Here is a 12,933-nt window from a genome sequence, read left to right as displayed (position 1 = left end):
AATAAATAATAAATTAAAAAATTAAAAAAAAAAAAGATGTCTATAGTAAATAAGTGGGAAGACAGGCCTTTGAATCCACTGGCAGGCTGGAGACACGTCCCTCACCTACATTTCTACATCTTATCTTGTGCTCCAGTGTTTCTGGGGGCTTCAATCCACTAGCTGAGAATGATAGTTGAAATGAAAGGGACAACAAGATTTAAAAGATAAAACATACCTGACCACAGTCATAAAGTCACAAGAGGCTTAATGATAATTCAGTTTTCATTTTCTTATAATGAAGAAGCATATGATCAAGTCTTTTCATTATGAAAATTGTTACAGGCCTGGGAACCTAAGAAAAATCTGTAGAACAGGACTGTCTACCCATTCAATAGAATTTCCTATAACCGGAACAATAATTTTGGACTATCCATATGGAAGAATTTTGTTATATAGAACGCTTATTCTATTGTGAAGGTAGGCTGCACGTGACCCACCACTATCGAACAGCATAAAAAGTCCATGGTTCTCGTGACCAGCAGCAGTGACAGTGAACAGACTATGATCAAACCCCAGAAAGGCTTCCCTACTATCTTTTCTGATCAAACAGGCCCAACCTCCAAAATCCTGAAACCCAAACAAAAAATAAAGTGACACACCAAAGAGAGAGTACAACGTTAGTTTCTGAAATTTTATTATTTTTAATACATACATTTCACAAACAGAAACCTTCAAACACCACACACAATTCCATAACCAAATGTTTCAGTTTTATCAACATTCTTTAGCTATTTACACTGTCTTCCCTCAACAAAAGTGCAATCCAAGACATCTTGACAAGAAATCTTTAGGACAAGAACATATTTTGGAGCTGGTTTTAACGATGCCCATCTGTTACGTTTTCTTTCAATTACCTGGAATAATAACAAAGTCAACAGGACATAGAGATGAGCTGGGTTAGGCGGCATCCTACTAAAGGAACCAAAACACTGAACAGGAGCGCTTTCTCCTCAAGTCCTCCCCAAACGTCCAACTAAAATTGCTCAAGAGCTGCAACCAGGAGACCAAAGAGGAGAAGCCACATGGAGGTCCTGACCCAGGCACAGGAGAACAGAGTGTACGTGAGGCGTTGGTCTTATAGGACAAAACACAAGATTTCAGCAAATTAGTTTTCATGGTCCACTAAGTTATGCACCAGCCTGTTAGTTTCAGTATTTAAACACCTAATAATATTCTCTCCTGATGAGTTAATTTCCCCCCAAAAGATATGAAAATACTTTTTACTCTGAAAATAACCTTCTTTTGCACAACGTGGACATGAAAGACTGGCGAGAGCTCTGTCTTACTTAGGCTGGAGTAATTCATCCCACTGCCCAATTTCATGGCTAATGTCTATCTTTTAATCAAGCAGCTGATAAACTTGGTACATCGCTTGCTTCGGATGCAACCACAAGAGAGTGGAGAACTGAGTCAGCCTGAAGAGGAAACGATAAAGCCTTCAGAAATGGTTTCTCACTGAACTGAAGCAAGTACAATTTTGTTTGTTCCAGGTACAGAACTCTTAAAAATAAATGATTAAAAAAAAAATTAGAAAAGATGAAAAATCACTTTGAAATTATTAATCACTTGCAAGTGGTTCATTTTATTGAACGCTATTTATCAGAAAAACAGAAAATGGATCTCCTGGATGACGAATATCCTTTAATATCCAAACCACAACAAAAAATAGTCATCTTTTTTTACATACTCCAATTTCCACCAAGGTATTCAGAGCAAAGTACTTTGAGGGAGTGTGGTGAAAATACTAAGGTCAGCAGATTTCCAAAATAAGATTTATTCTCCACATTGTTGCATACTCATTATATTTTATTCTCAAATAAGCCACATTTTCTACTTTACATGAGAATGTGATGCCTTAAAGGCAAACGATACTCTCAGATGATACCCATGCCTCTCCTTTTTCAGAACTGTCGCATCCACAGAATCCTAACTTTGTGGTCCAAATAAAGGCCAGGAGCAAATTTTATCCAATTACAGGGAAAACTCCTCCTACTTATTTTTCAGAGAGCAGAAACCAATCGAAGGAGAAAATACTGAATGCGTCAGACACCACACTCACAGCAGTTTTTGACCAAGGGGCTTGTGAATGTGATCTGTCAACTTTAAGATCTAGGACAATAATACTAAGCAGGTTTCGCTATAAAATTTTAGGTGCATTAAAAAACAGCATTACAAATATTTTACTCCTCGTTTGAAATTCAGAACTGAAATTCAAATGTTACTCTCAAGACTTGAAAAACTTACCAATTTTTATACTTGGGTACAGGAGAGAATCAGTGGGGAACCAGTTAATTCACAATTACAGCTCTGTGTGTGAAGGACAAATCTGCAAGGGCTACGTCCTACAGACCTTTTTTGGTTGCATCAAATACTGTCTGACCAATATTGATTTGCTGCTTTGTAGAGGCCCTGAGCATTTCCCCCCACTGTGAAATATTTTTCAGGCCATCAGACACCAAACTAGATGCAGTAAACAGAATTACAATCATCCAAACTGAAAGATAAGAATATTAGTTGATATATTGGTTCTTCAATGCTCTGTTGTTTCAGACAAAACATCAAATATTTCATACAGTAAAAGTGAAACTTGCTTGCAGTTATACCTAAACACTTCTGAGAGGAAAAACAGCTGTTTTTCTGAGAAAAAAAAAAATGGTATAAACCAAACAAGTAAAGCAAACTGTTCATATAACCCCGAATTTGGCTACCCATAAAACAGACTGTACTTTCAACATCCTATTAGCATATATGTGTAAAATACTTGAAACTGCCAAATCCATTCTTGAGAAATTATATTCCAATTCCAATTCTAACAGTATGGGTGTCAGTCTATTTAAATCATCAAGCTCTAATTAACAAAACGCTGTATTTTGGAAAGCCCAATGTCCTGACTAATCAAGTTACACAAATTACCATCTTTTTTCACTAATGGTGAAGTATCGTGGAGAGCTTTAGAATGATCTATTTTCAAACATACTGTTATACATTACAATCCGCGGTTTTGAAAAATACTTTAAAAAGGAATATTAAAATTATTATTCTCTTCCTCATATCCTCACAAAGCAATTTTTTCCTTTCCTTCGCAGGGTCAAACCTATGACGTGGGAAACCCAGCATTAAATGGGTAAAATGTGGCCATAACAATTTCGTGGAAGATAAAGCATGGCAATGATGGTTCTGAAATTCACCAGTTAGGGTCTATGGCTGTGAGATTTACCTGTGAGAAGGATCTGACATGAAATGGCACTTCGACAGCGCAACCTACATAAATCAGTACCACCCAAATCATGTTATTCATGGATTCTCCTTAAGAGCTCATCCGACCAACTTCAAAGACACAATTCCAACGATAGGGTTCTGCCTGATCTTGCCCCCTTGAGTCCGTGTGCATCACTTCCAAATTCATGTAGTATATTCTCTCTGTTACAGGTCAGTTTACCCAAAAATATTTGCAACACCACTAGTTTCCATTGGTCTCATAATTTGGATAGAATTTTCCATAGGAAAACTACCTGCTAAGTCACAGAGGTGATAGAAACAGCACCCGTGTCCACTTTCAGATAATCTGCAGGTCAGTGTGCATGGCACAGCACTGAACCAAGATGAGCCAGTACACCCTCAGCTCTCCGGGCACAGACTTACATTCACGGCTCCCATGTTTTTCCCAAGGCCCAGAGCAGATCTAAAAGTAGGCCTTTAGACAGTTAACATTTTAATAAGAGTTTCCTTCCAACTCCCACATGTTTTTAGTTGATAACCACATAATCCCTTTACTAAATTCACCCTATCGTCCCCGCCACCTTAAAAGCCGCGCGAGAGACTCTTAGTGCTAGTGAACCGCTACCCCAGACTCACGGGATTATCCATTTGGGCTCTGGTCAGGACCACAGACTAACACTCAGGAGTCAAGAGAGGGCAAGGGGCCAAGCCCATTTTAGTGGCACACATACACGAAGGAACTCTCCTTTAAATTAGAAAAGAAAGTCATGTCACAGAATGTTTCCCTATAAAAGATATGTAATAAAGAAATAAGGTCAATAAAATAGCTATTACTAAAGCAAAGCTTTCATCAATAAGCTTCAAGAACTTTGAAGGAGGAGAATGGCTTCACGAAATGGTAGTCCAGGTTCCCACAGTGCGGACACTGCTGGACGTTGCTGTACTCGGAGAAGTACTGCATCCCGATCCGCACGTCGATCACGGGCTTCCCGCAGTGCTTACAGTTCAGACGGGCCTGCGGGGGAGACACAGACGCGTCAGCCACCGTGCCCCTCCCTCCGCCGCCCCACACCGTCCCAGTCACCCTGACCACAATGCAGCACAGTCATGTCTGAGGAACGGATCAAGAGTGGGGCCAAGCGTCCCTATTACCAAAAGCAGGGTAAGCAGAGCAGAAGACAGACATTCAAAGACTCATCATCCGTCTGACAGTTTGACTCCTCAGTTCCCTCTGGATCTGCAGCAGTGTTAGCACTGGCACCTACTGGTAGGAAGAAATGCCCAACTCGCACTGCCTGAACCTCTCTCCACGGAAGCTCCCCTCATAATCCGACACCCCTTCCCCCTGGATTGTAAGGGGCGGCTGAAGCTGATGCCCCTCATTCAAAGCCTTGTGGAACTTCGTGGACCGTGCTGTTTATTTTTTAAAAATTCATGTACATTTCTCATTCTGATGTTACTACACTTGTTTTCTTTGATGTAAAAATAAAATTTCCTGAAAATACACCAGCAAAACGAACAATCCAGGAAGAAGTGCTCTGTGTATCGTGAGGCTTCTGGGAACCACCACACACCAAATCTTCATTCATGCCTGGATCTCTAACAGCACAAGACTGGAATCTTTTAGCAAAAGGTCCAAGAACTTAAAGAAATAACCAGAAACGATAAATACAACAGTCTCTCTATGTAGATTCATTCTAAAAATGTAATGAAAGAACTTCAGATGAAGAAACAGGCACATAGTGATAGCAACATGACCAAGACCACACAGTTAGGAAGCAGAAAGCCGGGGGATTGAACCAAAGTAGCTTATTCCAGAGCCCACATTCTTAGCTATGACATGGACGACCTTTCCGTAGCTAAGATAAATTCCCTTTTAGTTGATAATCACTCTGAACAGCAAAAATGAAATTCTGGGCAAATCTCTCTCTTTAGTCATTCCCTTTAATCTGTTATCCCTTTCAATTAACCATTAAGCTTATTTTTGGCTCAAAGTCTTAATAGAAGACTTTTGTTGATTCCTTAGTCTCATCTAACATGTGCACCTTCAGAGTGAATTCAGATTTGGCCCTTGAACAACACGGGTTAAAATGCACGGGTCCACTTACAAGCAGATTTTTAAAAATAAATACAGTACAGTACTATAAATGTATTTTCTTTATAATGTTTTATTTCCTTTACTTTATTGTTAGAATATAGTATACAATACACATAACATACAAAATATGTGTTAATCAACTATTTATGTTATCAGTAAGGCTTCCGGTCAATAGTAGGCTATTAGTAGTTAAGTGTTTGGGGAGTTAAAATTTATAGACAGGTTTTCGACCGCACAGGGGATCAGTGCCCCTAGCTCCCATGTTGTTCAAGAGTGAACTGTAGTTAACTGACATTTTTTTAAAGCCAAAGAGTAATCAAATATGTTTTCTGCTTTAGTTGGAGGCTAGAAAATAAAGGTCTGAGCTTATATTGTTTTAAGGTAGAAATACATAATGAGTACCAACAGGTTGGCTATGGCAGGATGCCATTCTGCTTTTCTCCCTAAAGATAAGGAAAGAATCCCTTTCAGTGGTATAGTAGAAAGAACAGCAGGCAGGGCATTCAAGGTTCTAGCATGGCTGTGACACATTTGTAAAGACCTAGGTAAAAAGACCGCCACTGTGTGTAGAAAACAAGGAGGCTCAACTAGCTCTCCCAGGTCCTTTCTAGCACCAATGAATGGCCCCAAATTCTTTTACTTTCTTATTTCTTTGGCAGAGAACCCTCTCTTGTGTGTGTGAAGAGAGAGGAGCCACTTCCTTCCGTTTCTCTCATCTCCAGCGCTGGCACTGTGGCACAGCCGGGTATTATAAAAAGCCACAGTGTGTAACTGAAAGACTATGAGATCTCACTTCCAAGGCTAATGGATTTTTAAAATGGAAATGTGGTCAATATATTGGAATAGCGTACAAGTAGTCAGTCCTACCTGGAATCAAATGACAGGCCAGGAAAGGCCATTTAGGTCTCTCTTGACCATACTCCCCTTTTGAGAACGCAAGTACAGACACAGTATATTTGAAATACCCACTCTGCCAACCTTTTAATTCAACCAGCACAGCTTATCACAGATTATTCTTTTTAAAAAGTCAAACCACAGTGCTAAAGATAACAAAGCCATGTAGTAACTAATAAAGTGTTTCACACTTATTTATATTAAAAGCCAGGCTTGGCGACTAAAGAGCAAAGTAAAATTCTCTCCTACCCATGAATATGAAGGAACTCTAAAACAAGGCCTTCTTTTCCCCCAAGCACTTGGAAATAAACCAAGATACTTCCAGGGATTTTGTTTTGTCTCTTGTGTTTCCATGGACTTATTTAATGTGTGTTCCCAGACTTCCCTTTTTTCTGGTGACAGATGAATTTTGGAAAATGCTTCCTCTCAGCAGTGCTTTAAGGATTCCAAATCTTTCATGGTGGCCTCCAACACCGTACAGGCAGGCAGTTCCTGGGTAACTGCGCTACCCACAAAAAAAGACACAAAAAGAAAATCCCATCTATTAAAGAAAGTAAAACTTTCTTCTTCCTTTTAAGTAATGATTTGTTCTTATTAGAACCTAAGTACAGGTTAATCACACAAAACATAAGAAAATACAAGCGAAAGGAACCACTCCGCATCCCAGCATGCGGACACAGCCTCCGACTTACGGGTTAGCAGATCCCTTTCCATAGTCCCTTTTCACAAACAGAAGCATACTATTACAGCATTTTATAAACTACCTTTTTTACTTAATATACTAAAAATATTTCCCATTAAGTATACATTATTCTACAGTACCTCCCTTTTAATGGCTGCAGAGTATTCCAGCAATAGCTTTGTCACACTGTGGCAAATCAGCCATCAGTCCTTGACTCGGGGGGAGGTGGGGTGTACGGCCGTTCGCTGTCTTCCTCACCCTCTCCCAAACTTACGACAGTGCTCCCTCTATCTCCTCTATGTTCGCCAGGGGGCAGAAGCCTGAGATCATGCACTGCTCGCCCTGCGGGGTCAATACCAACCTGACAGCACGGAGAGGCGGCCAGGATGTCGTAGGTGTACATGGTGCCCAGCTGGTGCCAGCTGCCGTCCCACCGCGACTTACACTTGATGCAGATGATCTTGTGAACCCCTTCCAGGCAGTCCACGCACACCGCGTACAGGTGCATGAGCCTCCCTGTGCACAGAAGACACAACGCTGAGAATGGCCGTCGTCAGGGCTAAAAAAGGGGCTGATCTATCAATTATAAGCAAACACGTTATCATTCAGATAAAATAAGAAGCAGAATAGGTCATATTCATCCCATACCCCCAAGCTGTCCTTCCAGAATAATGATGAATTACTAACTACTGCTGAGTGGACATATACTTAAAAGTTCTATCTTATTAAATATTGCTTCAATTCACTTTTCTAAAAAGTACTGCCAAATATACAACGTGGACATCCAATTCAAATGACCAAGCCACAAATGCTACAAACCAGCCAGTGGTCACGCAGGACTCTCTGCTCAGAAGTCTGTGTGTGGCACGGAGTCTGAACCAACAACGCTGGTCTGCAGTCACGGGCTTTTGTCCACCAAGTCCCATCATAAGAAAGTCCACAGTCTGTCTTGGTATTGGTGGCCCAGAATTCTACGGCAGCCACAATTCCTGTGTTAACTGTCCCTGTCTCCAAAGCTGCTCAGCCTCACCATATTTAATTAAGGAACCAGGATCATTACTTGTAAGTGGTTATTTAAACGGAGTCCAATGTCTTACTATTTACTGGACTCTTAAGAGACACAACTCCGTTCCTCCATCATTTGTTCACATCTAATGCTTACAAAGGAAAAGAGGTCACCCTTGTTTACATTTATGTTTGAATCCTAAGAGTTAGGATTCAAATCAGGAGGAAAAACTGGGCACGTCCAGGATCCACCCAGACAGCGTGGAACAGCAACACTGCCGCTCTCTACGATGGGATCAGGGAGCTCCGGTGCGCCGAAAACTACGCTCAGGAGAGCATACTCCTTCAGAATGCGCTGCTCCGTGCCAGCCGCCAAACCACGGCTCTTCACCTTTCGATGCTAATACCAGCCTGCTCCTTACTCTCTGGAAAGAGGTCAACAGTACTTACAGGGTAACTCTTCACTACATTTGCTTACAAGGCTCTCTCTGCCTCCTTGAGGGTAGGAACCATGTTTTCTCACACACACACAACCTACTTCTCAGGCCTAATTTTCACCTTTCTCCATCCATTCCCGGAAGGTACCCTTCAGATGTGGTCCTGGGCTCTGTCACATACTCTTCCTTTTCTTTCTCTTCTCTCCCTATTCAAGAGTTCTTCCAATCTTAAGATCTGAACCACCCTTGTTATAAAATAAGCTCCCCAGTGTTCGTCCCAGATGCTTATTTCTAATAATGCTCGCTAGACAGACATCTCCACTCAAAGTCCCAACACCCCTTCAACCCCAACACACACCAATGCCCTCATCTTTCCCCTAAGACAGGTCTCCTTCCCAGTGTTCTCCACTCCTGTCCATGGCAGCATCCTTTATCTGCTCTAGAGCCAAACTGAGCCAGCCAGGATGCAGCTTCATCCTTGTAGCTATAGACACATCCTCATTGTCTAGCACAATGTCTGTAATGGAGAAAGCACTTCATAACTATATGTTGGGTAAATGGATGGGGTATATTAATAGCCAAAGACATTATAATCTTGGAGGCCTCAATGCCCCCCCCCCCCAAAAAAGGCAAGGGTGACAAGAACTTCTTTTTTTTTTTTTAAGATGTTATTTATTTGAGAGAAAGCAAGAGACCGAGAAAGCACAAGCAGGGGGAGCAGCATACTCCCCACTAAGCAGGAAGCACGACGCGGGGCTCTATCCCAGGACCTGAGATCATGACCTGAACTGAAGGCAGATGCTAAATCAACCAAGCCACCCAGGCGTCCCAAGAGCTTCCTGTAATAGTGCCCATCTCTGCTCTAAAAAGCTGAAAAGAAAAAGATTTCATATGCCATACCCACTTGGGAGTGGCCTCACAGCTTTTCATGATATCAGTTCAAGTATCCAGGAACCCACTAGAAAACACATTTCCAGTCTCCCTCCTAGATTTACCTGGGGCAATTCTCTAACATTCAAAGATACCCAGTGGGCTGCCGAGAAGGGTGGGAGGAGGGACGGACACAGAGAGGAGGTGGTAGCAGCAATAACCATGCACAGAGCTGATAGGGAACTTTTACTGAGGGCCCACCATGCACGGGTCAGGCATGTGCTCTAAGGAGGCCACGTGAGTCATTTCACTTAACCCTCCCAGCAACACTGTGAAGTAGGCAGTACTGTTATTCCCGCCCCAGACTGGAGGAACTGAAGTTCAGTGAGCTGGCGTAGCTTGCCCAAGCTCACAAAGATAGTAAGTAGCAACGTCCAGACTTAAATTAATGTCTGTGTGACACCAACTTCTGGGAAAACTCCTGGGAACTCCCGGCCTAGAGTCTCTAGATTTGTTTCAGTTATGATTATACTTGTTGTAAACACAGAGCATTTTACATGGCTAAACTGTAGGGTTGTGAGTTCAAACAAAAAGGAGATTCCTGAAAGAACAGTCACCTGTGGTTCTCAGTAGTAAAGAAGCACAATAAGAACTTCCTAATTAGATCAATCTTAATAAATTATTAAGACCAAACAAAACCATCTTCTCAAAGGAAGAGTCAGAGAACAGAGGCTAGAGTTGGAGGCTGCAGGGGGCAGTGATGGGTAAAGGGCAAGCATGGCAATGACCTTCCCCACTTGAAATTACAAGTGATTTCAGCAGTGTATCATCAGCTGCAGTATGGACTACTGCGGCCTAGAACATGGCCTTTCTATTGTCGTTGAAGATGCTTTTAAGCCATACACAGTGCGACTCTGGGATGAAGAAGAGGTAGACACTATCTAGCGACAGTGTGTGAACTTCCATGAGATGTGGCAACAGAAACAGAGACACATGGCAAGGCTCCACGTGAGCCACCCACCTCTCTGGTAGTGACAAACACCTTAGCTCCAACTTTTGTCATCAACAGTCAAACTTCTTAAGACCTTTGTAGTGCATGCCTAACACATCCATTAGCTGTTTGTAACATGTATGTACTCATGTACACACACACACACACACACACACACACACACACACACATACACAGTACTCGGGCCTATCTAATTTTCACCTTTCTCCATCCATTCCCTGAAAGGTACCCTCCAGACGTGGTCCTGGGCTCTGTCGCATACTCTTCCTTTTCTTTCTCTTCTCTCCCTATTCAAGAGTTCTTCCAATCTTAAGATCTGAACCACCCGTGTTATACAATAAGCTCCCCAGTGTTCATCCCAGATGCTTATTTCTAATAATGCTCGCTAGACAGACATCTCCACTCAAAGTCCCAACACCCCTTCAACCCCAACACACACCAATGCCCTCATCTTTCCCCTAAGACAGGTCTCCTTCCCAGTGTTCTCCACTCCTGTGCATGGCAGCATCCTTCATCTGCTCTAGAGCCAAACTGAGCCAGCCAGGATGCAGCTTCATCCTCTATAGGCAAGTTGCCCCCAAAGCCACAATTTTTTCTTTAATCTCTTGCTGATTTTCCTACCTTTCAGTTCCCACTGTTAGCAGCCAGCAGTCTCTCATCTCTTGCCATCGAGGTGGGAGATTTAAGTTCCACCTCTCTGGAGACAGGTCCCCCCCCCCCCCACTTTCAAACAACTTTTCCACCCAAGCGATCATCTGCTCTAAAGAAGAAAAAAAAAATTAAACTCTTCAGGTCTTATAAAGAACATTGCAAAGCTCTTACCATGGCTTGAAAGGCCAGCCACAATCTGTTTTCCCTGCCTACCCTACTCATTTTCCGCTGTAGAACCCCCACTCTCACCAATCTGTTCTCTCCAGTTTTGTGTCTCAACTTTTATATTTTAACCACCGTTCCCTTGCGCACATCGCTCCCTGTCCTTATCAACAAAGGCCTTACATGGCCAGACCCTCTGCTTATCAAGGTCCAGCCCACCTTCTGACATCCGCCTTCCCACCGCCTTCTTTAATTAACCGGGCCAAAGTGGCCCCTGCCTCGTTAGAAAGTACGGGATGCTGAAGTACATTATATCCAGGTATTATTAATTCCACAGGTGATACTAGTGCCTTAAGCCTGATAAAGTTACATTTTTATAAAAGCATCTTACATCCTAAGATTATAAATTGATGAAAGGCAAAGACCCAGCCCATGTATGAAATTAATAAATTTGATTCACTGATGAATGGGGTAAGTGAAAAGAATCTGTCCATCACAAATAGAATAAGAACAACACTTCTCTCCTGTATGCTGAACCCCTGTACTCTCATTCATCTTCATAGAGAATACTCCCAGTCTTAAAGTGAAAGTAGTTTCCACCTACTTCCCTCTAAAATTAACCCCAACCAGTATAAAGAACAAGAAACAAAACACAAACTCCATCTTCCAGGAAACTATGAGATACCCGCAAGCCTGAACCCAAAATAGGAGGTCAGAATGAAGGAATTTTAAATGGCTTAGATCTGAAACTGGACAGCAAGCAATGAGGGGGGTGCAGAGTGGGATGAGGTGCCAAAAGGGAAACAGGGGAGTAGAGAAGTAACCATAAATTCTATGCAACTTTTTCCATCAAGAAGTAGTCTATTTAATCATCCCCTACAACTTATTTGAAAACCACAATGTGATGGAAGTGATGATACTCAGTTCTAAGCTTACACCTCTTGAGAGAGAGTGCAGCCCCCACCCTCACTCCCTGAATGCAGGAAAATGCCCAGTCTAGCCTACTGGAAGATAAAAAACCACACCAACCAGGGATGAGCCACTCACTCCAGACACGTGTCAGAGGCCATCCTAACCAACCAACCCACAGAACCGTGGGAAATCATAAATCATCACTGGTTTAAAACATTAAGTTCTGGAGCAGTTTGCCTTTAACAAAGGCTAAAAGACATAAAGGAATAGATGAAATTCTAGAAAAGGAATGAGACTGCTCCCTGCAACCTCTCTTTCTCTTCCCTGTTGAGAAAACAGTTAAAACAAGAAACTGCATCCATGAAACAAGAACAAGACACTATTAAAAAGTGCTCTTAAAATTATAATCTATATATTTACAGAACAGAAAATCTTAAACTCAGTAAAAATCCTGGGATATAAAGCCAAAGAAATCTTCCGGAAGGCAGGATAAAGAGAGAGATAAACAACAGGATATAGAAGAGCTGCTTCCATCTCAAAAAAAAAAAAAGATCCATTTTTAAGAGGTCCAATATCTAACAGTTCCACAGTTGTTTTTAAAAATGAAAGAGGAAATAATCAGAGAAAGAAATCAGAAGAAAATTTCCCCAAACTGAAGACCATAAGTTCATACAGCCAAAATCCCAAAAAAGCACGCTGCACAATGAATGGGGGTGAAGGGGAAGACCCATGTCACAGTGAAACGTCAGAACACTAGGGATAAAGAGAAAATCTTAAAACCTTCAGGGGATGGGAGGGGAGAGCAAAGGGACAGCAATAACATTTTGACTTCTCAACAGTGACACCAGAAGAGCAGAGACAGTGAAGAAATAAATGCCTTCAAAATCCTAAGGGGAAGAGAGTTATAACTTGGAAGATTCTACCCAGCCAAACAGCAATCAAGTGTGAA

The 12,933-nt window shown here is 41.9% G+C and overlaps 1 protein-coding gene across 2 annotated transcripts in view; it reads right to left on the bottom strand.

Moving 5' to 3' along the window:
• Positions 1-647: 647 nt before the first annotated feature.
• Positions 648-12,933, bottom strand: part of HECA (HECA ribonucleoprotein granule regulator) — a 52,565-nt gene continuing 40,279 nt past the window's right edge. For both annotated transcript variants that reach the window (XM_045814713.2, XM_045814712.2), the window contains 2 exons: positions 7,297-7,451; positions 648-4,276 (listed from right to left, as the gene is read on the bottom strand). In XM_045814713.2, coding sequence (XP_045670669.2) covers positions 4,112-4,276; positions 7,297-7,451 — 320 coding nt within the window. In that variant the 3' untranslated portion in view covers positions 648-4,111. The remainder of the gene's footprint in view (positions 4,277-7,296; positions 7,452-12,933) is intronic.

The sequence above is a fragment of the Ursus americanus genome, chromosome 11 (genome assembly GCF_024610735.1).
Source record: "Ursus americanus isolate L20-20 chromosome 11, mUrsAme1.1.p, whole genome shotgun sequence".
NCBI lineage: Eukaryota > Metazoa > Chordata > Mammalia > Carnivora > Ursidae > Ursus > Ursus americanus.
The sequence above is the reverse complement of the archived record's forward strand: the minus strand, read 5'-3'. Positions and strand labels throughout refer to the sequence as shown.